The sequence below is a fragment of the Mastigoproctus giganteus genome, chromosome 5 (assembly GCF_048544385.1).
Source record: "Mastigoproctus giganteus isolate SK-2022 chromosome 5, ASM4854438v1, whole genome shotgun sequence".
Taxonomy (NCBI): domain Eukaryota; kingdom Metazoa; phylum Arthropoda; class Arachnida; order Uropygi; family Thelyphonidae; genus Mastigoproctus; species Mastigoproctus giganteus.
The window spans coordinates 12,081,683-12,097,350 of NC_143579.1; the positions used below are offsets into that span (position 1 = coordinate 12,081,683).

Below are 15,668 nucleotides of genomic sequence, written 5' to 3' on the forward strand. Positions count from 1 at the left end.
TCGCATTAGTTTTTTAACAAGGAATGAGAGCTTCCTTGGACTCAGGGGAGGTATCCACAGACTAGAGATGTGCAAATGTGACCCCAATTCACAAAGGAGGATCAAAGGCTGACACAAGTAATTATAGACCTGTGAGTTTAACTTCTGTTCCAGGAAAATTAATGGAGGCACTGGTTAAAGAAGCACTGCAAGATCATCTAGACAAGACTTCAGTTATAGCTCGGACACAGCATGGTTTTGTTAAGGGGAAGTCTTGCCTGACCAATGTGATTGGGTACTATGATGCAGTCACAAAAGAACTGGATGCAGGGAATAATTTTGATATTATATACTTGGACCTTAGAAAGGCTTTTGATATTGTTGCACATGGAAGACTGCTGCACAAATTGGAGCAATGTGGCATTGGAGGCAAATTGCTGCTATGGATAAAGGGGTGGTTGACGGGGAGAAGACAGAGAGTGGTAATCAATGGACACTGCTCATCGTGGACTAATGTTATTAGTGGAGTCCCTCAGGGTTCAGTGTTGGGTCCATTATTGTTTTCTGTATTTATAAATGATATTGATGATGGTATGTCAAGCTTAATGTCCAAGTTTGCAGACGATACGAAGGTTGGCAGGGTTGTCAAGGACACTACTGACACTATGCTGCTGCAACAGGATCTGGAAAGGTTGAGCAGATGGGCTGAGAGGTGGCAAATGAAGTTTAACATTGACAAAGGTAAAGTACTACGTATGGGGAAACAGCAACCCCAGAGCAACATATCAACTCTGTGGTACTACACTGACAGTAGTAGAGAATGAAAGGGACTTGGGGGTGGTTGTGCAGGCAGATATGAAATTCTCTGAACAGTTCAGATGGGCTACAAGAGTAGCTCATGGTTTAATGTCAATGATATATAGGAATTTTTCTAGCAGGGATAAGGAGGTGATTATTCCCTTGTATAAGGCAATGGTCAGGCCACACCTAGAGTACTGTATACAGGTCTGGAGGCCTCATTTCAAGAAGGACGTAGAGATGCTGGAACAAGTACAGAGAAGGGCAACAAGATTAGTGAATGGAACAAAGGGGTGCTCTTATGAAGAAAGGCTTAAGTTTTGCAAATTACAGTGTCTGGAGACTAGGCACCAGCGAGGTGATCTGATAGAGGTGTATAAAGCCTTGAATGGTTTGAGCATGCTCAGTGCTGATGGGATTCTTCCTCTTGCTCAGAATAATCACCTGAGAGGGCATAAATTCAAATTGAGGATAGACAGATGTAGGATAGACCTTTAGAAATTTGCCTTTAGCCAGCGGGTGGTTGGTTGGTGGAACAGACTTCCATCCCTTGTTGTGGAAGTTGATAGCCTAAATAAGTTTAAGGCTCAGCTGGACAGGTATTTCGAACGAACAGAAGGGTGAAGTGAAAGTGGGTTTTTTTTTTTTTTTTTGGCTGATGCTGCATAAGCTTGCTTTCTTGCATCAAATGCCTCTACTAATGCTAACATATAATTTGCTTCTTTATATATTTCTGATATGAGAACAAAATGAATGTTTATGGAATTTATTATGTATAAGAAGAAAATGACTGTTTATGGAGTTTATTTTAATGTTTGGTTCAACAATTTTACTAATAAAGTGTCAGTTTTTTCCCCAATTTCCGACTCGCAAAGTTTTTTGAAATTTGTGATAATTAATTTAAAAGTCAGATATATATTTATAACCATATATATATATATATATATATATATATATATATATATATATTTATTTATTTTATTTATTATTTTTTTTATTGTGAGTTTTAGCTCCATGTTCTTAAAGTCAAAATAAGGAAGTGCAATGAAATTTAAGGTTTTCCTTCTATTGTAAACAAATAAACACTGAAATATTTCTTCACATTGGTATATAGGTATACTTTAATGTTTAATCAAAAAACATTTATGTGGAATGTTGGATACACCATTTCCCATTAGATCACCAAAGTTAAGAAACATAAATACTGCTGCTATTGATGCTACTGTAAAGTGGAGTATCCCGGGGTTCAATGCTGTGCCATTGTCATTTTTTTATATTTATTAATGATATTGATGAAGGTATAGTAGGCTTATTGTTCTAAATTTGTAGATGATATAAAGGTTGGCAGAGTGGTTAATGACAGTAATTATGGTAAGCTAAATGCAGCAAGACCTAGAAAAATAGACAGACGGGCTGAGAAACAGCATTTGAAATTTACCATTCAGAAATGTAGAGTACTTCATGTAGGTAGCAGCATCGCAGATTAATATACCAATTGTGTGGTAGATACGAAACTCTGAGCAGTGCAGGGCTGCCTGCACAGCCCATGAGGCTTAGTCAATGAAATGCAGGAGCTTTGCCAATGATATGCAGGAGCTTTGCTTGCAGGGATAATTATCCCATTGGAGAAGGCAATGATTAGACTGCATTTTGAGTACTGCCTACAGGTCTGGAGCCTTCATTTTGGAAGGCTGTAGATCTGCTGGAAAGGGTGCAGAGAAGGGCAATGAGATTAATGAAAGAAATGTAAAGGTAGTCTTTTTGAAGAAAGGCTTCAGTTCTGCAAATTGCAGCATCTGGAGACTAAGCAACTATGAGGTGATCTGATTAGGGTGATTCAGGGCTTGAATGGATTAATGAAGCTCCAGGAATGGATTAGCATTGATGGCATTCTTCCTCTTTGGAGGGAATTGGATAGGTGATGTGGGAAGATGTTTTTTTTTTTTTTTTTTGTGCTGTTGCTTTATAAGCTTGTTTTCTAGCATAATTTGCCACTACTAATTCTAATTTTAATTATTTTAATTCTTCTCATTTGATGCCATGATTTCTGATCATCAGGATGGATGTAAATTAGAATTGCCTAGTTTTTTATGGTTTTTCTTTGTTTTCATTCCTTTGTCCCAGCATGGAATCCATTGCAGTAGCAATATAAGTAACATAGTTACTTTAAGTTTGGTTTTTAATTACTCAGTTTCCTCAGTAAATTCTAAAGTAAAACAGCTTAAAAAGTGCAGAGAAGTCTTTTTATCATTAAAACTTGACTTGGTTTTCCAAATTATACATTTGTTTATTCACAACTATGCATAAACTAGTGAATATTTATGAATGCAAATTAGATTTGTAAGGTACTCCCCTGGTAAGCTTACGTGCAAAGCGTGTTGATTCTGACTTATAGCTTAACTCTTAGGTGTATAATGTAGCATCACCTTTTCATATAGTTTTTGACTTACATCTGTGGGTTCAATTTGATTTCAGCTTCTTAATGAAAGAGAAAAACTTTTAATTGAAGCAGAACTTGCTGATATGAGTTTAGAGGCTGTGGAAACATCAACAGATGGAGTATTTGAAGCAAAAACATTTTATGATGAAGTATACAAGGTAATTGTTTTTCTTATTTTATGAAATAGTCTTGTATGTGCAAATTAAAATTTTATAATGCTCATAATCTAGGTTTATTATCACTAGATATAGTGAAAATAAGCTATTTGTGCATTGTATTGGGTAAAAAATAATTTCTGCAGTTTGAGGCGCTCTCTCTCTCTCTCTCTCTCTCTCTCTCTCTCTCTCTCTCTCTCTCTCTCTCTCTGTGTGTGTGTGTGTGAAGAGGCATGGTCCCCACCCCACTGCTGGAAATGGATTCTAACCAGCAAAACAGGAAAACTAACTTGAATATCTAAATAATTCCAGCACATGACTGAATATAGGAATATTCCAAATTTTTAACACTTCAGTATTAGCCTTATATTGCAAGGAAGGCATAGACTTTGTTGCCCTAGCAAAAAAGTAAATAAATAAATAAAAATTAAAAAAATAAATACCCATGTATTTCCCTTGTAATGTGGATAATTATTCAACTTGCCTTTGAATTTCCTCAAGATGTCAGCCTAAACTATCTGTGGAAGTGACTTATTCCAATAATTAACTCACGGCTGAAAGAAACTTCCTATAGTAAAAAAAAAAAAAAAAAAGTAAAGTGCAGCCATTATCAACCCACTGCAGGGTGGAAGCCTCTTCAACAATTCATGCTGAGGGAAATGGACCATAATCTGCCACGCTGGTCCAGTGCGGGTTGGCAGATCGACTGTATTCAGCAGTCAGGGGCTTGAACCCTGGTCTATCCAAAGAGCGTGTGCTACTGCACTCCCGCTCCTGCCCACTCGGCTACTAAATTTCTTCCCTTTTAATCAGAAATTATAGTCCCTAGGTTGGGAATCATTTATAGCATAATGAAAATTTTGCCTTCATTGATTTTGTTATAGACAAAATCAATGAAGGCAAAAACAAAATCAACCTCTGAGCATTATAGATATTAATCAGATCCTTTCTAAGGTATGGTTACCATGGTTACCAAGCTCCTGTGGTGCACATATTTGAAATCATTTTTCTACAGATCTCGCCAAGCAGGTTTCTCATCTTTGAACTTTTTCATGACCTGACTTTGTTTTAGATGCAGTCTCCCAGTATTCCAAATGTAGTCTTTCAATTGCCTTATACAGTGAGATTATGACCTACCTATATCTATAAGCAAATGTTCAATAATTGGCCTTCCTTTCCACCTGATTACACGCACATTGACTTCATATCTGCCTACATCATAACTCCCAAAATCCTTTATTCACCTACTATTTTTAATTATTTTATACAAGTTATTTTGTAGTTGCTATTCTCCAAGGCTTGCACTTTGCCACTGCATTAAAATATAGATACCTCTTTTCTGAGCATTCTTAAAGCCTAAGTTGTCCAGAAGTTATGCAGCCTGGCATTAATCATTAACCACACTCGAAATCTTTACATTTTTTCTTAAAATTTGAAATCACTTTCTCTCTTCCCTCAAATGTCATTTAAGAAGATCAAAAACACCAGTCGCCCAGGATCAATCTTTGGGGTACCCACTTTTAATGTTAGACCAGTGTGAAGAGTAACTGTTAATCACACTTCGCTTTCTGCCTCTGAAACAGTGATCCATTTAAGAATCTTACCTATCATTCCAAGATGTTCCAAGTTATATAGTACTCTCTGTATGGGATTGAGTCAAATGCTTTGCTTAAATCCAAATAAAAATCTAAATTATTTCCTCCATCCAGGTTGAGTGGTTGGGTCAAAATAGCTAGCCACGTTATTTAAGCAAGTTGTGTAGCAAACTAAGAAAACTGTTGTGTATCCTTTGGAATTCCATTTTGAAGTGTCCCTGTATTGCACTCTTGATCATTGCCTCCATGATTTTCTTACTACTGAATTCAGACTTGACTAGTCTGTAGTTATCCACTTTGCACATAGAACAACCTTTATGTATTAGTGATATATTAGCATTTCTCCAAACTAAAGGAATCTCTCCCAAGTCTGAAGATTGCCATCATAATTAACCTTAATGACTTGGGGCTTGATTCATTCTCTCTCTCTCTCTCTCTCTCTCTCTCTCTCTCTCTCCACTCTCTCAGAAATACTGTGTATATATATATATATATATATATATATCATCATCAATGCCAGGAGCTTTCCTTTCCTTCAGGCTTGAAAGTTTTTCTAATAAAAAAATCTTCTGTAATTTCAATATCACTAATTTCATACTCTAAAGAAAAATGCAAAGTACCTGTCCACATCTTCAGCAACATCAGCTGGGTTATTGAGATTTTCCTACACCATTGTGCAGGGGACCTTATTTGATTTGGTCTTTCCTTAGTATTTGCATACATACAAAAAAATTCCTTGTTTCTCTTCTTTGTCCTTTTAGCCGGTGATTTCTCATACTTACCTTTGCGTGACTAACTTTTTTTTTTTTTGGTACTGTTATAAGCTTCAGTACTTTTCATTGCCAACTTTTCCATGCCATCTTTTTTTCCTCTGTTAAACTTGTTAGCTCCATTTTCATTCATCTTACCATCCTCTTCATGAATTTTGAAAATTAGTTTGAGAGATGAGGCTTCAAATTCCAATTGTTTTATAATAATCATCCTATACATTCAAAAATTTCATAAATATAATAAATCTGGATTTGGGAGTATATGGGTGGTAACTGTAATCCATAAGTTTGTGGTTGGGACTGGGACTGCAAGTGTGACAGACATAACAAAAATATCAAAGAAACAAAAATGGAGACAAGAATATACATTGTACATTCATTCAGTATGTACTGTGAGCACCTTTGTCAGTTAGTAACACATGAATTAGATGCCATGCTTGCAGATATTGCAATTTGTGTAGGTATGACATATCTCATTTTAGTTTCTCTACATCAAGGCCCCCCCATGTATTCTAAATGGGTGAGAGACCTGGTTAATACATATGCCAAGGTTGTAGATTCATGTCACCCAAAAAAAGTCCATGGTGATCCGTTTGAACAACTTGTTCTTTGGAATTTTTGCCACATTGGCTAGTCAGGCTGGAGTGCACCCTTGTAATCCTCATGCTGTATTTCTGTAATGATATATATTCATTTAAGGCTTCTGTGGCTCTAGTTTCTACAAGAGGGCTGCTTGTCTGTCAGAGAACTTTGCTGTCTCACTTTCAGCTTCAAAACTTTTAACATTTGACTATCTGCAAAGTTGCTAGTCAAATTGGTATTCATTATTCTTAAAATTGCAAGATTTGGGAATGCAACACTTTTCAGCCATATTTATACTTCACATTCTCATTGATAATCACAGAGAGTAGAAAGTTTCAGCATTTTAGGAAATCTTGATCAAATGTGAATGTAATGTATATCATATTTTCATTACGAATTCCTAATGAATTTGTCTTGCATGGTCAGTCAGTGAACCACCATTACTACAAATGGTTCTACAGTGATTGCAGCATGGTGTTCATAGAAAAACAGCCAGAAAAGTAGGCTTTGGGGCAGTTCGCACTTTTATCATAATGTCTTGTACCCTCGGTGCTTTCCATTCAAGAATAGATCACAGATTTGCAATGTATTCAAAACACAATATAGAAACTATTAGAAATTCTAAAAGCCTCTCAGGAATGCTTTCAGAATTTCTCATAGAGTTAAAGGAGATCCATCTTAATAGCTGGTAAGATTCATTTCTAAATTTTAGTTCATTCTGTAAACTTTAATCACATCTCATGTCATGCTATAGATGTGCCACCCTACACTTATTCCTGAGGCTAGACCTGTATGGTGTTGAAATGTACCCTTTTATATTGTGCACATGCTCCTAGGTGTGTGTGTGTGTGTGTGTGTTTTATGTCCCAACCGAAAACTTTGATTCACTGGTTAACAGTGGGCTTCCAGTGTGTCCTAACTATCATTGTAACTGTAGATCCTCTGATAAAGGCCATCTTCTTTGTAGTGATTTGTATATATGGTGGCCAGCGTCATTTAAATATCATATTATTTCAGGGAATTAAGAGCGACTCTTTAAATGCTGTACATCTCCTGAGTTGGCTTGTGGTAATAAAAGGATTTTATATATGCTATTCATTTGAAGCAGCTCTTGTGGGCCTTGGTGATTCTTTGTTGGGCAGTACACTAGTGCTAGTGTACTAGTGCTTTTGTTTCCAGCCCCATTGGCATCAGTGTCATAGAGTGCTGTCATTATGGTTGACCTGTTTTTTGGCAATAGCTCTCAGAGATAGTATGATGTCACGCATTTCTGATTCTTACTTTGAGTTTCGTCAAATTGCCGATATTGATAATGTGTCATTCTCTAGGCATGTTTTACTCTCCTGTAATTTACATTAATACTACCACTCATAGTACAGTGCTATGAGCGGTAGTATTAATGGTGGTATTAGTGGCATGCCGTCCTAATTTATGACCTATCCCACATTCATTCTAATAGTATGATTTCAACCACTTGCATTTGTGGACAGTAACATTGCATGCACTCACACACACGTAATCCATTTTGCTCACGTAACTGAAACCAGTATCATTACAATATGATTATTCAAAATGCATTGTACTAAAGTCACTGCTCTTCCCAGACTAACTGTATAGGGTTTTGTGTTTTATTGTGGATAATTTGAAACATGTCTAAAATTAAATTTGAAATCTGAATTTGCTCTTACTGACTCACTGTGACAAAAACCTGCTATTTGCAGTTGGCACATTTCTTACTGTTTGTTTATCTCAATAGCAGTCATCATTATAGTCATCGTGTGAAGTAAATGTGACAAGTGAGTGATAGCTTGCAGTGAAATAATCTCCATTTTTGTCATGGGTTGTGGGGAGGGGCTTGTCCCTTATATGGGACAGCCACTGCTTACAATTATTATCCTTTTCAGTTGTGTGATAAAATATGATGCATATTTACACACTGTGCAGAAATTTAGCATATAATGCAACAGACCCTGGAATATTAAAAAACATATATACCAAATAAACTTTTTAGTGTGTGTGTGTGTGTGTGTGTGTGTTAATATTATGAAACCTTAATTTTATTTGGGAGTAGAGCTGAAATATTGCTGCTATAAATGCAGGAAAATTAAAAATAAAAACAAGTACAATATAGAACACTGATTTTTAACTCCTTGTGAATTACCAGAAATATGGTATCTGAAATTCTGTATTAAAAATGCTGAAATAAAAATGAAACTATAATGCTTTTTGAATTACTAAATATATGGTAAATCTTTTAAAACACCACATACACTGACTGTGAAATATCACTTTAAAATTAAAAACAGCACTAGATAATAAAAAACTATTTTTTAAACTGACTTACTGAAAAAAAAAAATTCTTTTTAAAATAAGTAATTCTTGCTCTACAATCTGATTAGGAAATACCCTAGTTATAAGTGCAGGAAATTAAAAATATTAATGTTAAATAAAATTTCATTTTTAGCACTATTGCCAAAAGAGAGAAATGACACTTTTTTTTTTTTTTTTTTTTTTTTACATGGATTACAAATATTAAGTAGAAAATAATATTCCAGAATATGGACCCTCTCTTTTGAGGGTATGTGCAAAATTACTTCACAAATAAAATAGAATTCTTTTAATATATATCTTAAATACACTGAGCTGCAAGACTATTATATATAGCTTTAAACACTGAGCTACATGACTATTATGGCTTTAAAAAACTTAGTAATCTATTTATTATGCACAAGAAAGTTATTGAATTTCTCCACAGTACTGTTATTTTTCTTGTAGTGACTAAATGAATGCGATAATTGATTTCCAGTTTAAAAGCACCTAGTGCAGTGAAACTAAAAGATTCTTATTTTAAATGAAAGTATTGCAAAACTTTTCTGTACAGTGAAACTGTACATGGTCAGTAATCCCATGTCTGACTAAAAGTTTCAGTTACTACCGACATAGTACTTATTTAGTATTAGCAATGGCCACATGGTGCAAGGAGGCATATGGCTTATGCTGCACCAGCCAAATAAAAAAGAAGAAAATAAGAAAATTTTAAAAAAATAATAAAAGAAAAAGAAATAGACAATCTATGCATTTCCCTCCTCCTGTTGAACTATCCAGGTGACCTTTGAATTTCCCCAAACTGTCAGTCTCTACCACCCAGAAATAGGTTACTTTTATTCCAGTAATTTATAACTCGCTGGCTAAAATAAAACTTCATGCAATCCAGTCTAAACATCTCCCGTAACTTGAATTTATGGCCCCTATAGTTCTAGAATCATTTATAACTTTGAAAATTTTATCCTCATTCATTTTGCTTATGCCTCTAAGTTGCCTAGTTTCCAAGCTCTGCAACCCACATATTCAAAGTCTTTCCTCATATAGACACCGGCACTTCCGTAGCTAGGTGGGCAGGAGCAGCAGTGCGTAGCACATGCTTTTTGATTAGACCGGGGTTCGAGCCCATGACCACCAAATACGGAGGATGCGGAAAGGTCAGGGAATGACCACCGCATATCCCTGGAGCAATATGGCCTTAGTTGCTAATGCTCCTAAAAACTAAATAACAACAACAACAACAATATAGACACCTTTTTGCCAATCTCACTGGGTGAGTTACCTTAGATGGATAGCTTGGTGGCTTTGGAGTAGGAGGCAGAGGGTTGTGATAAATGATTATTCCTCAGATTGGGTTGATGAAGTGGAGTTTCCCAATCATCAGTCTAGCACCACTATTGTTTTTGATTTTTATAAATGACATTGATGAAGGGGTTAGGGGGTGTGATGTCTAAATTTGCAGATGATATAAAGATTGGTAGAGTAGTTAATGATCACTGCCAAGTAGAGCTTCTTTAGAGTGACATAGATGGACTTCAGGGATGGTCAGTAAAATGGCAGCTATGCTTTAATCCAGCAAGATGAAAGGTATTACACCTGGAGAACAGTAACCCCAATATAACTTAAACACTTGGAGTTTAACTAAAGCCAGTAGTAGAGGAAAGGGACTTGGGTGTTATGATACGGTCAGACAAAGTTCTCTGAGCATTGTAGACAGGTTGCAAGGATGGCCCATGATTTATTGAATATTTGCTAGTAGAGATACGGATGTCATAATCCAATTACATGAGGCTATTATTAGACCAACACTGGAATACTGTGTTCAGGTATGGAGACCGTACCTAAAGAAAGTCATTGAGCTTCTTGAAAGGGCACAAAAATGGGTAACTTGCCTGGTGAGATTGACAAAAGGGCATCCATATGAGGAAAGACCGAATATGTTGGTTAGGCACCTCAGGGGTGACATGATTGAGGGTTATTTGTAAAGCTTTGAGAGGGATTCAGATATCAGTAAATAAAATGAGTGAAGGTGGAATTTTCACTATTATTCCAGAACTAGGGGCTGAAAATTGAAATTACAGGGATTTGAGGTTTAAATTAGATTGTAGGAAGTTTTCTTTTAGCCAGTGAGTTGTTGATTGCAGGAACAAGTTGCCTTGCAGGTAGTTGAGAATGATGGTTTGAATAAATTCAGAGGTCAACTGGAAATATAATTTGTATTCACGTATATACTTGGTGGGTTATTTTTTTGCCAGTGCAGTAAAAGCCTGTGGCTTCCTTGCACTATATGGTGGATACTATTACTATAATAATAATAACATGTGATAAACCAAGTAACTAGTGTACCCATGTGAGTTGGCACATTATGACCGAAGTAATCAGTGTGGAAAATTCTTAAACCTTCCATTGAAAATGGTCAGAAGCAGTTATTAAATACAGTAATCACACACAGGATCAAGGAAAGGCCATACTTTGTTTTTTAAAACATTATACTGAACCCAGACTCTGCAGTGAGCTAACATAACCTGGTCTCAGAATATAATGAGTCAGCATATCCAAATATTTAATCTCAAAATAGTAATTGCAGGAGACAACAGCCACCTTGGCAGGTAATTCTTTTTGGTTACTTACAGCGCACTGTATAAAAACTTGACAAAATCGAGCCTTCCGTTAACTCCATTAGATCATATATTTGTACTACCTGATTTTTTTTGTCTTCTACTACCAAGAATATATCACTCATTTTACTACACCTCAGTGATTTCTGATAAATGCAAGCAGCTACATGTGCAGTGGGCACAAGCACTGACACTAGCCATTTGAGGAATGGAAAATGGTTATTTAGTTTGAATTTCTGTTCCAGTTGTTCCATGACCAGGATATGGCAACAGCAATATTAATTAATGGACTCATCCTAGGTCTCAACTCCATAGACTAGTGAAGGAAATGTGAAGGTATGTTTTCTTGGCACACATTCACTTCCCCTGGGATTGTTGCCAATATCTGAAATTCATTTCCTACTTGAACATTTTTACCAACCAATTTGCACCCCTTCACGTGCACAGTTTATCCAGCAGAAAAGTGTACTGTTTTGCAAGGTACACATTGTTCAGGAAATGGTTCCAGGAACATGAGATGTGACTTTACAGGATATCTCGTTATCTTGCTCAGTAATCAAATCTCAATTCATTTGAGCATTTATGGGATGGAATATGGATCAAGCTACTCATGCAAGAGTCCACTGCTGTCAAATGGACTCTTGTGGGTTATTTTTTGCAGCTGCTGGCAGATTAGACAGCAGTGTAGTGGACTCTTGGCCATATTTCTGTGGAACACTTTCATCACTAGATCATGTACATTTCAATCTCTTTATTATTGAAGATAATATAAAACACAAAATGCAATTGGAATTTTTTTATTGTGATGATAGTTCTCTTTTGCAGGTTTCAGATCACGTAGATCTTTTTACTGATGATATGACTGCTTCTTCAGTTGTAGAAAAAAGAGTGCCTGAAGGTAAGAATTTTCTTATTATGAATAAAATTTGAGAATACAAGAATTTGTTGTTATTTAGCAGTTCTTATCTTCTAAAGTTTTCATTATAAACTATGGCATTTATAATGAAATATATTGAGAAAAAAACTGCTCTAGAGTTCCACAATTGTCAGATAATACAAATCCTATTGTACAGAACGAGTCAAAATTCATGCAACCTAGATATCAGTAATTAAAATTTATTAATTGTTTTACTATCATTATGCAATAAAGTAATTCTAATAACTATAATTATGCTGAGTAATTATAAATATGACGCTGTAGAGCGAATATCATCTTTTAAGGGCACAAAAGGTGATATAGTTGTACACGTTGGCACTAATAATATTAAGAGTAGGAGACCGGCAGAATTACTTAACAAGTACAGGTCACTGTTGAACAAAAGCCGAGAATTAGGGTTGAATTTGAAAGTGTCTGCAATTCTGCCCAGACACGATAGGAGGGAGTATATGATGAGAGCCTTGTCGATCAATTCGGCCCTGGAAAGATTGTGCAAGGCTCAAGGGGTAGAATTTTTTTCAGCCTGGACTGTACTTGTTAACAGGAGAGATTGCTTCTACAGGGATGGGATACACTTAAATAGAAAGGGTGCAAGAATATTTGCTGATGCTATCGAGGCAGTGTTAGGTGGGTCGGAAAACTGCTAGCTTGGGGGGAGACAAAGACCAATAGATTGACAGTAGCCACTGGCAGAGGTGAAAGAGATTCTTGCACTGCTTCTATTAGAATGAGCAGAAGCCTGAAAAACAAGATGCATGATATTTCAGAGACTGCTGGGAGCCATTGCGGTACAAGTAAACACATGGGTTGTGTTAGGGTAGCTAAGAATAGAAACAGGTGCAGGTATACTTGCGTGTACACCAATGCTAGGAGTTTAGTAAATAAATTTGATGAATATGAGCTATTGCTGAAAACATCAAAGGCAGATATTGTTGGGATATCAGAGACGTGGTGTCACACAGATATAAGGGATGCAGAACTGCAATTTGGGGAGTACAACATCTACAGAAAGGATAGACAGGATAGGAAGGGGGGAGGGGTTATGCTATTAGTTAAGAAACACATAAAAACCAAGGAAGTGAAGCCAGTCGACATCGCTGGACAGTGCAGTGTTGAGTCAGTTTGGTGTGACATAAGCATTGGGAGATCAAAATTGAGAGTAGGAGTGTGCTATAGGCCTAATGACTCTGATGAGTATAATAAGAAACTGTACAGGGAAATAGAGTGGGCCAGTAAATCAGAGAGTCTTATAATGGGGGATTTTAATTTCCCAGATATTGACTGGAATTTGTGGGTTGGTCACTCACACACTAGCAAGGCTTTTGTGGATTTATTGGATGATTGTTTTCTACATCAGCATGTTCGGGAGGCAACTAGAGGGAGTAATACTCTTGATTTGATTATCAGCAGTGATTCTTCATGCATTAAGAATCTGCAGATAAATGAACCACTAGGTGGCAGTGATCACAGTGTGCTGAAGTGGGATTTACTCAAAGAGGTAACTACCATTAGGGGTAAAGGGAAGGGTTGTTGCTTTCGTAAAGGCAACTACGATGGACTGAGACAGTATTTAAATTCTATATAGTGGGACCAACTGATGATGTTACCAACAGCAAATTCAAAATGGGAAGCATTCAAAGAACTTATCTTGGAAGCTACTAGGCTTTACATACCAACTAAGAAATATTGTTCAAGGTTTAGGCCTAAGTGGATGTCAGATGAACTAATGAGACATATGGCAGAGAAGAAAAATGCATGGGATACATACAAATTAACAGGTGACACAGAAGCCTATGATAGATACAAGTTGATCTGTAACCAAGTTACAAAGGAGGTTAGGCAGGCAAAGGCAGATTACGAGAAATCTTTGGCAAGGGATGCAAAGAGTTCTTTACTTATGTAAACTCTAGAAGGAAGGGAATGAATCAGATTGGTCCACTTGATATCGATGGGTCAACTGTTGATGATCCTGCTCAGGTAGCTAACAAACTAAATGAATATTTTGCATCGACATTCACACATGAGGAGTTATTCAGCGAGGGGAATGCCAGAGGTGTATTCAACTCTAGCAGTAAGCTACAGAATCTTGAAATAACTGGGAGTAAAGTGGAGGAGAAACTGTTGAAGATAAACACAAGAAAGGCACCCGGGGTGGATGGGATCTATCCAGTTATATTAAAGGAGGCAGCAAAGGAAGTAAGCAAACCCTTAGCCATAATTATGAGAGCTTCCTTGGACTCAGGGGAGGTACCCATAGACTGGAAATGTGAAATGTGACCCCAATTCACAAAGGAGGATCAAAGGCTGACGCAAGTAATTATAGACCTGTGAGCTTAACTTCTGTTCCAGGAAAATTAATGGAGGCACTGGTTAAAGAAGCACTGCAGGATCATTTAGACAAGACTTCAGTTATAGCTCGGACACAGCATGGTTTTGTTAAGGGGAAGTCTTGCCTGACCAATGTGATTGGGTACTATGATGCAGTCACAAAAGAACTGGATGCAGGGAATAGCTTTGATATTATATACTTGGATCTTAGAAAGGCTTTTGATACTGTTGCACATGGAAGACTGCTACACAAATTGGAGCAGTGTGACATTGGAGGCAAATTGCTGCTATGGATAAAGGGGTGGTTGAGGGGGAGAAGACAGAGTGGTAATCAATGGACACTGCTCATCGTGGACTAATGTTATTAGTGGAGTCCCTCAGGGCTCAGTGTTGGGTCCATTATTGTTTTCTGTATTTATAAATGATATTGATGATGGTATATCAAGCTTAATGTCCAAGTCTGCAGATGATACAAAGGTTGGCAGGGTTGTCAAGGACACTACTGACACTATGCTACTGCAACAGGATCTGGAAAGGTTGAGCAGATGGGCTGAGAGGTGGCAAATGAAGTTTAACATTGACAAATGTAAAGTGCTACACATGGGAAACAGCAACCTCAGAGCAACATATCAAATCTGTGGTACTACACTGACAGTGGTAGAGAATGAAAGAGACCTGGGGGTGGTTGTGCAGGCAGATATGAAGTTCTCTGAGCAGTGCAGACGGGCTGCAAGAGTAGCTCATGGAGTATTGTCAATGATATACAGGAATTTTTCCAGCAGGGATAAGGAAGTGATTATTCCCTTGTATAAAGCGATGGTCAGGCCACACCTAGAGTACTGTATACAGGTCTTGAGGCCTCATTTCAAGAAGGATGTAGAGCTGCTGGAACGAGTACAGAGAAGGGCAACAAGATTAGTGAATGGAACAAAGGGGTGCTCTTACAAAGAAAGGCTTAAGTTTTGCAAATTACAGTGTCTGGAGACTAGGCACCAGCGAGGTGATCTGATAGAGGTGTATAAAGCCTTGAATGGTTTGAGCGTGCTCAATGCTGATGAGATTCTTCCTCTAGCTCAGAAAAATCACCTGAGAGGGCATAAATTCAAATTGAGGAAAGACAGATGTAGGATAGACGTGCATAAAT

The 15,668-nt window shown here is 37.0% G+C and overlaps 1 protein-coding gene across 1 annotated transcript in view; it reads left to right on the plus strand.

Moving 5' to 3' along the window:
* Positions 1–15,668, plus strand: part of LOC150085173 (E3 ubiquitin-protein ligase RNF10) — a 197,799-nt gene that overhangs the window by 82,610 nt on the left and 99,521 nt on the right. Inside the window, exons 8-9 of the mRNA XM_090373063.1 lie at positions 3,253–3,375; positions 12,085–12,157. Of these exons, the coding sequence (XP_090229189.1) occupies positions 3,253–3,375; positions 12,085–12,157 (196 nt within the window). The remainder of the gene's footprint in view (positions 1–3,252; positions 3,376–12,084; positions 12,158–15,668) is intronic.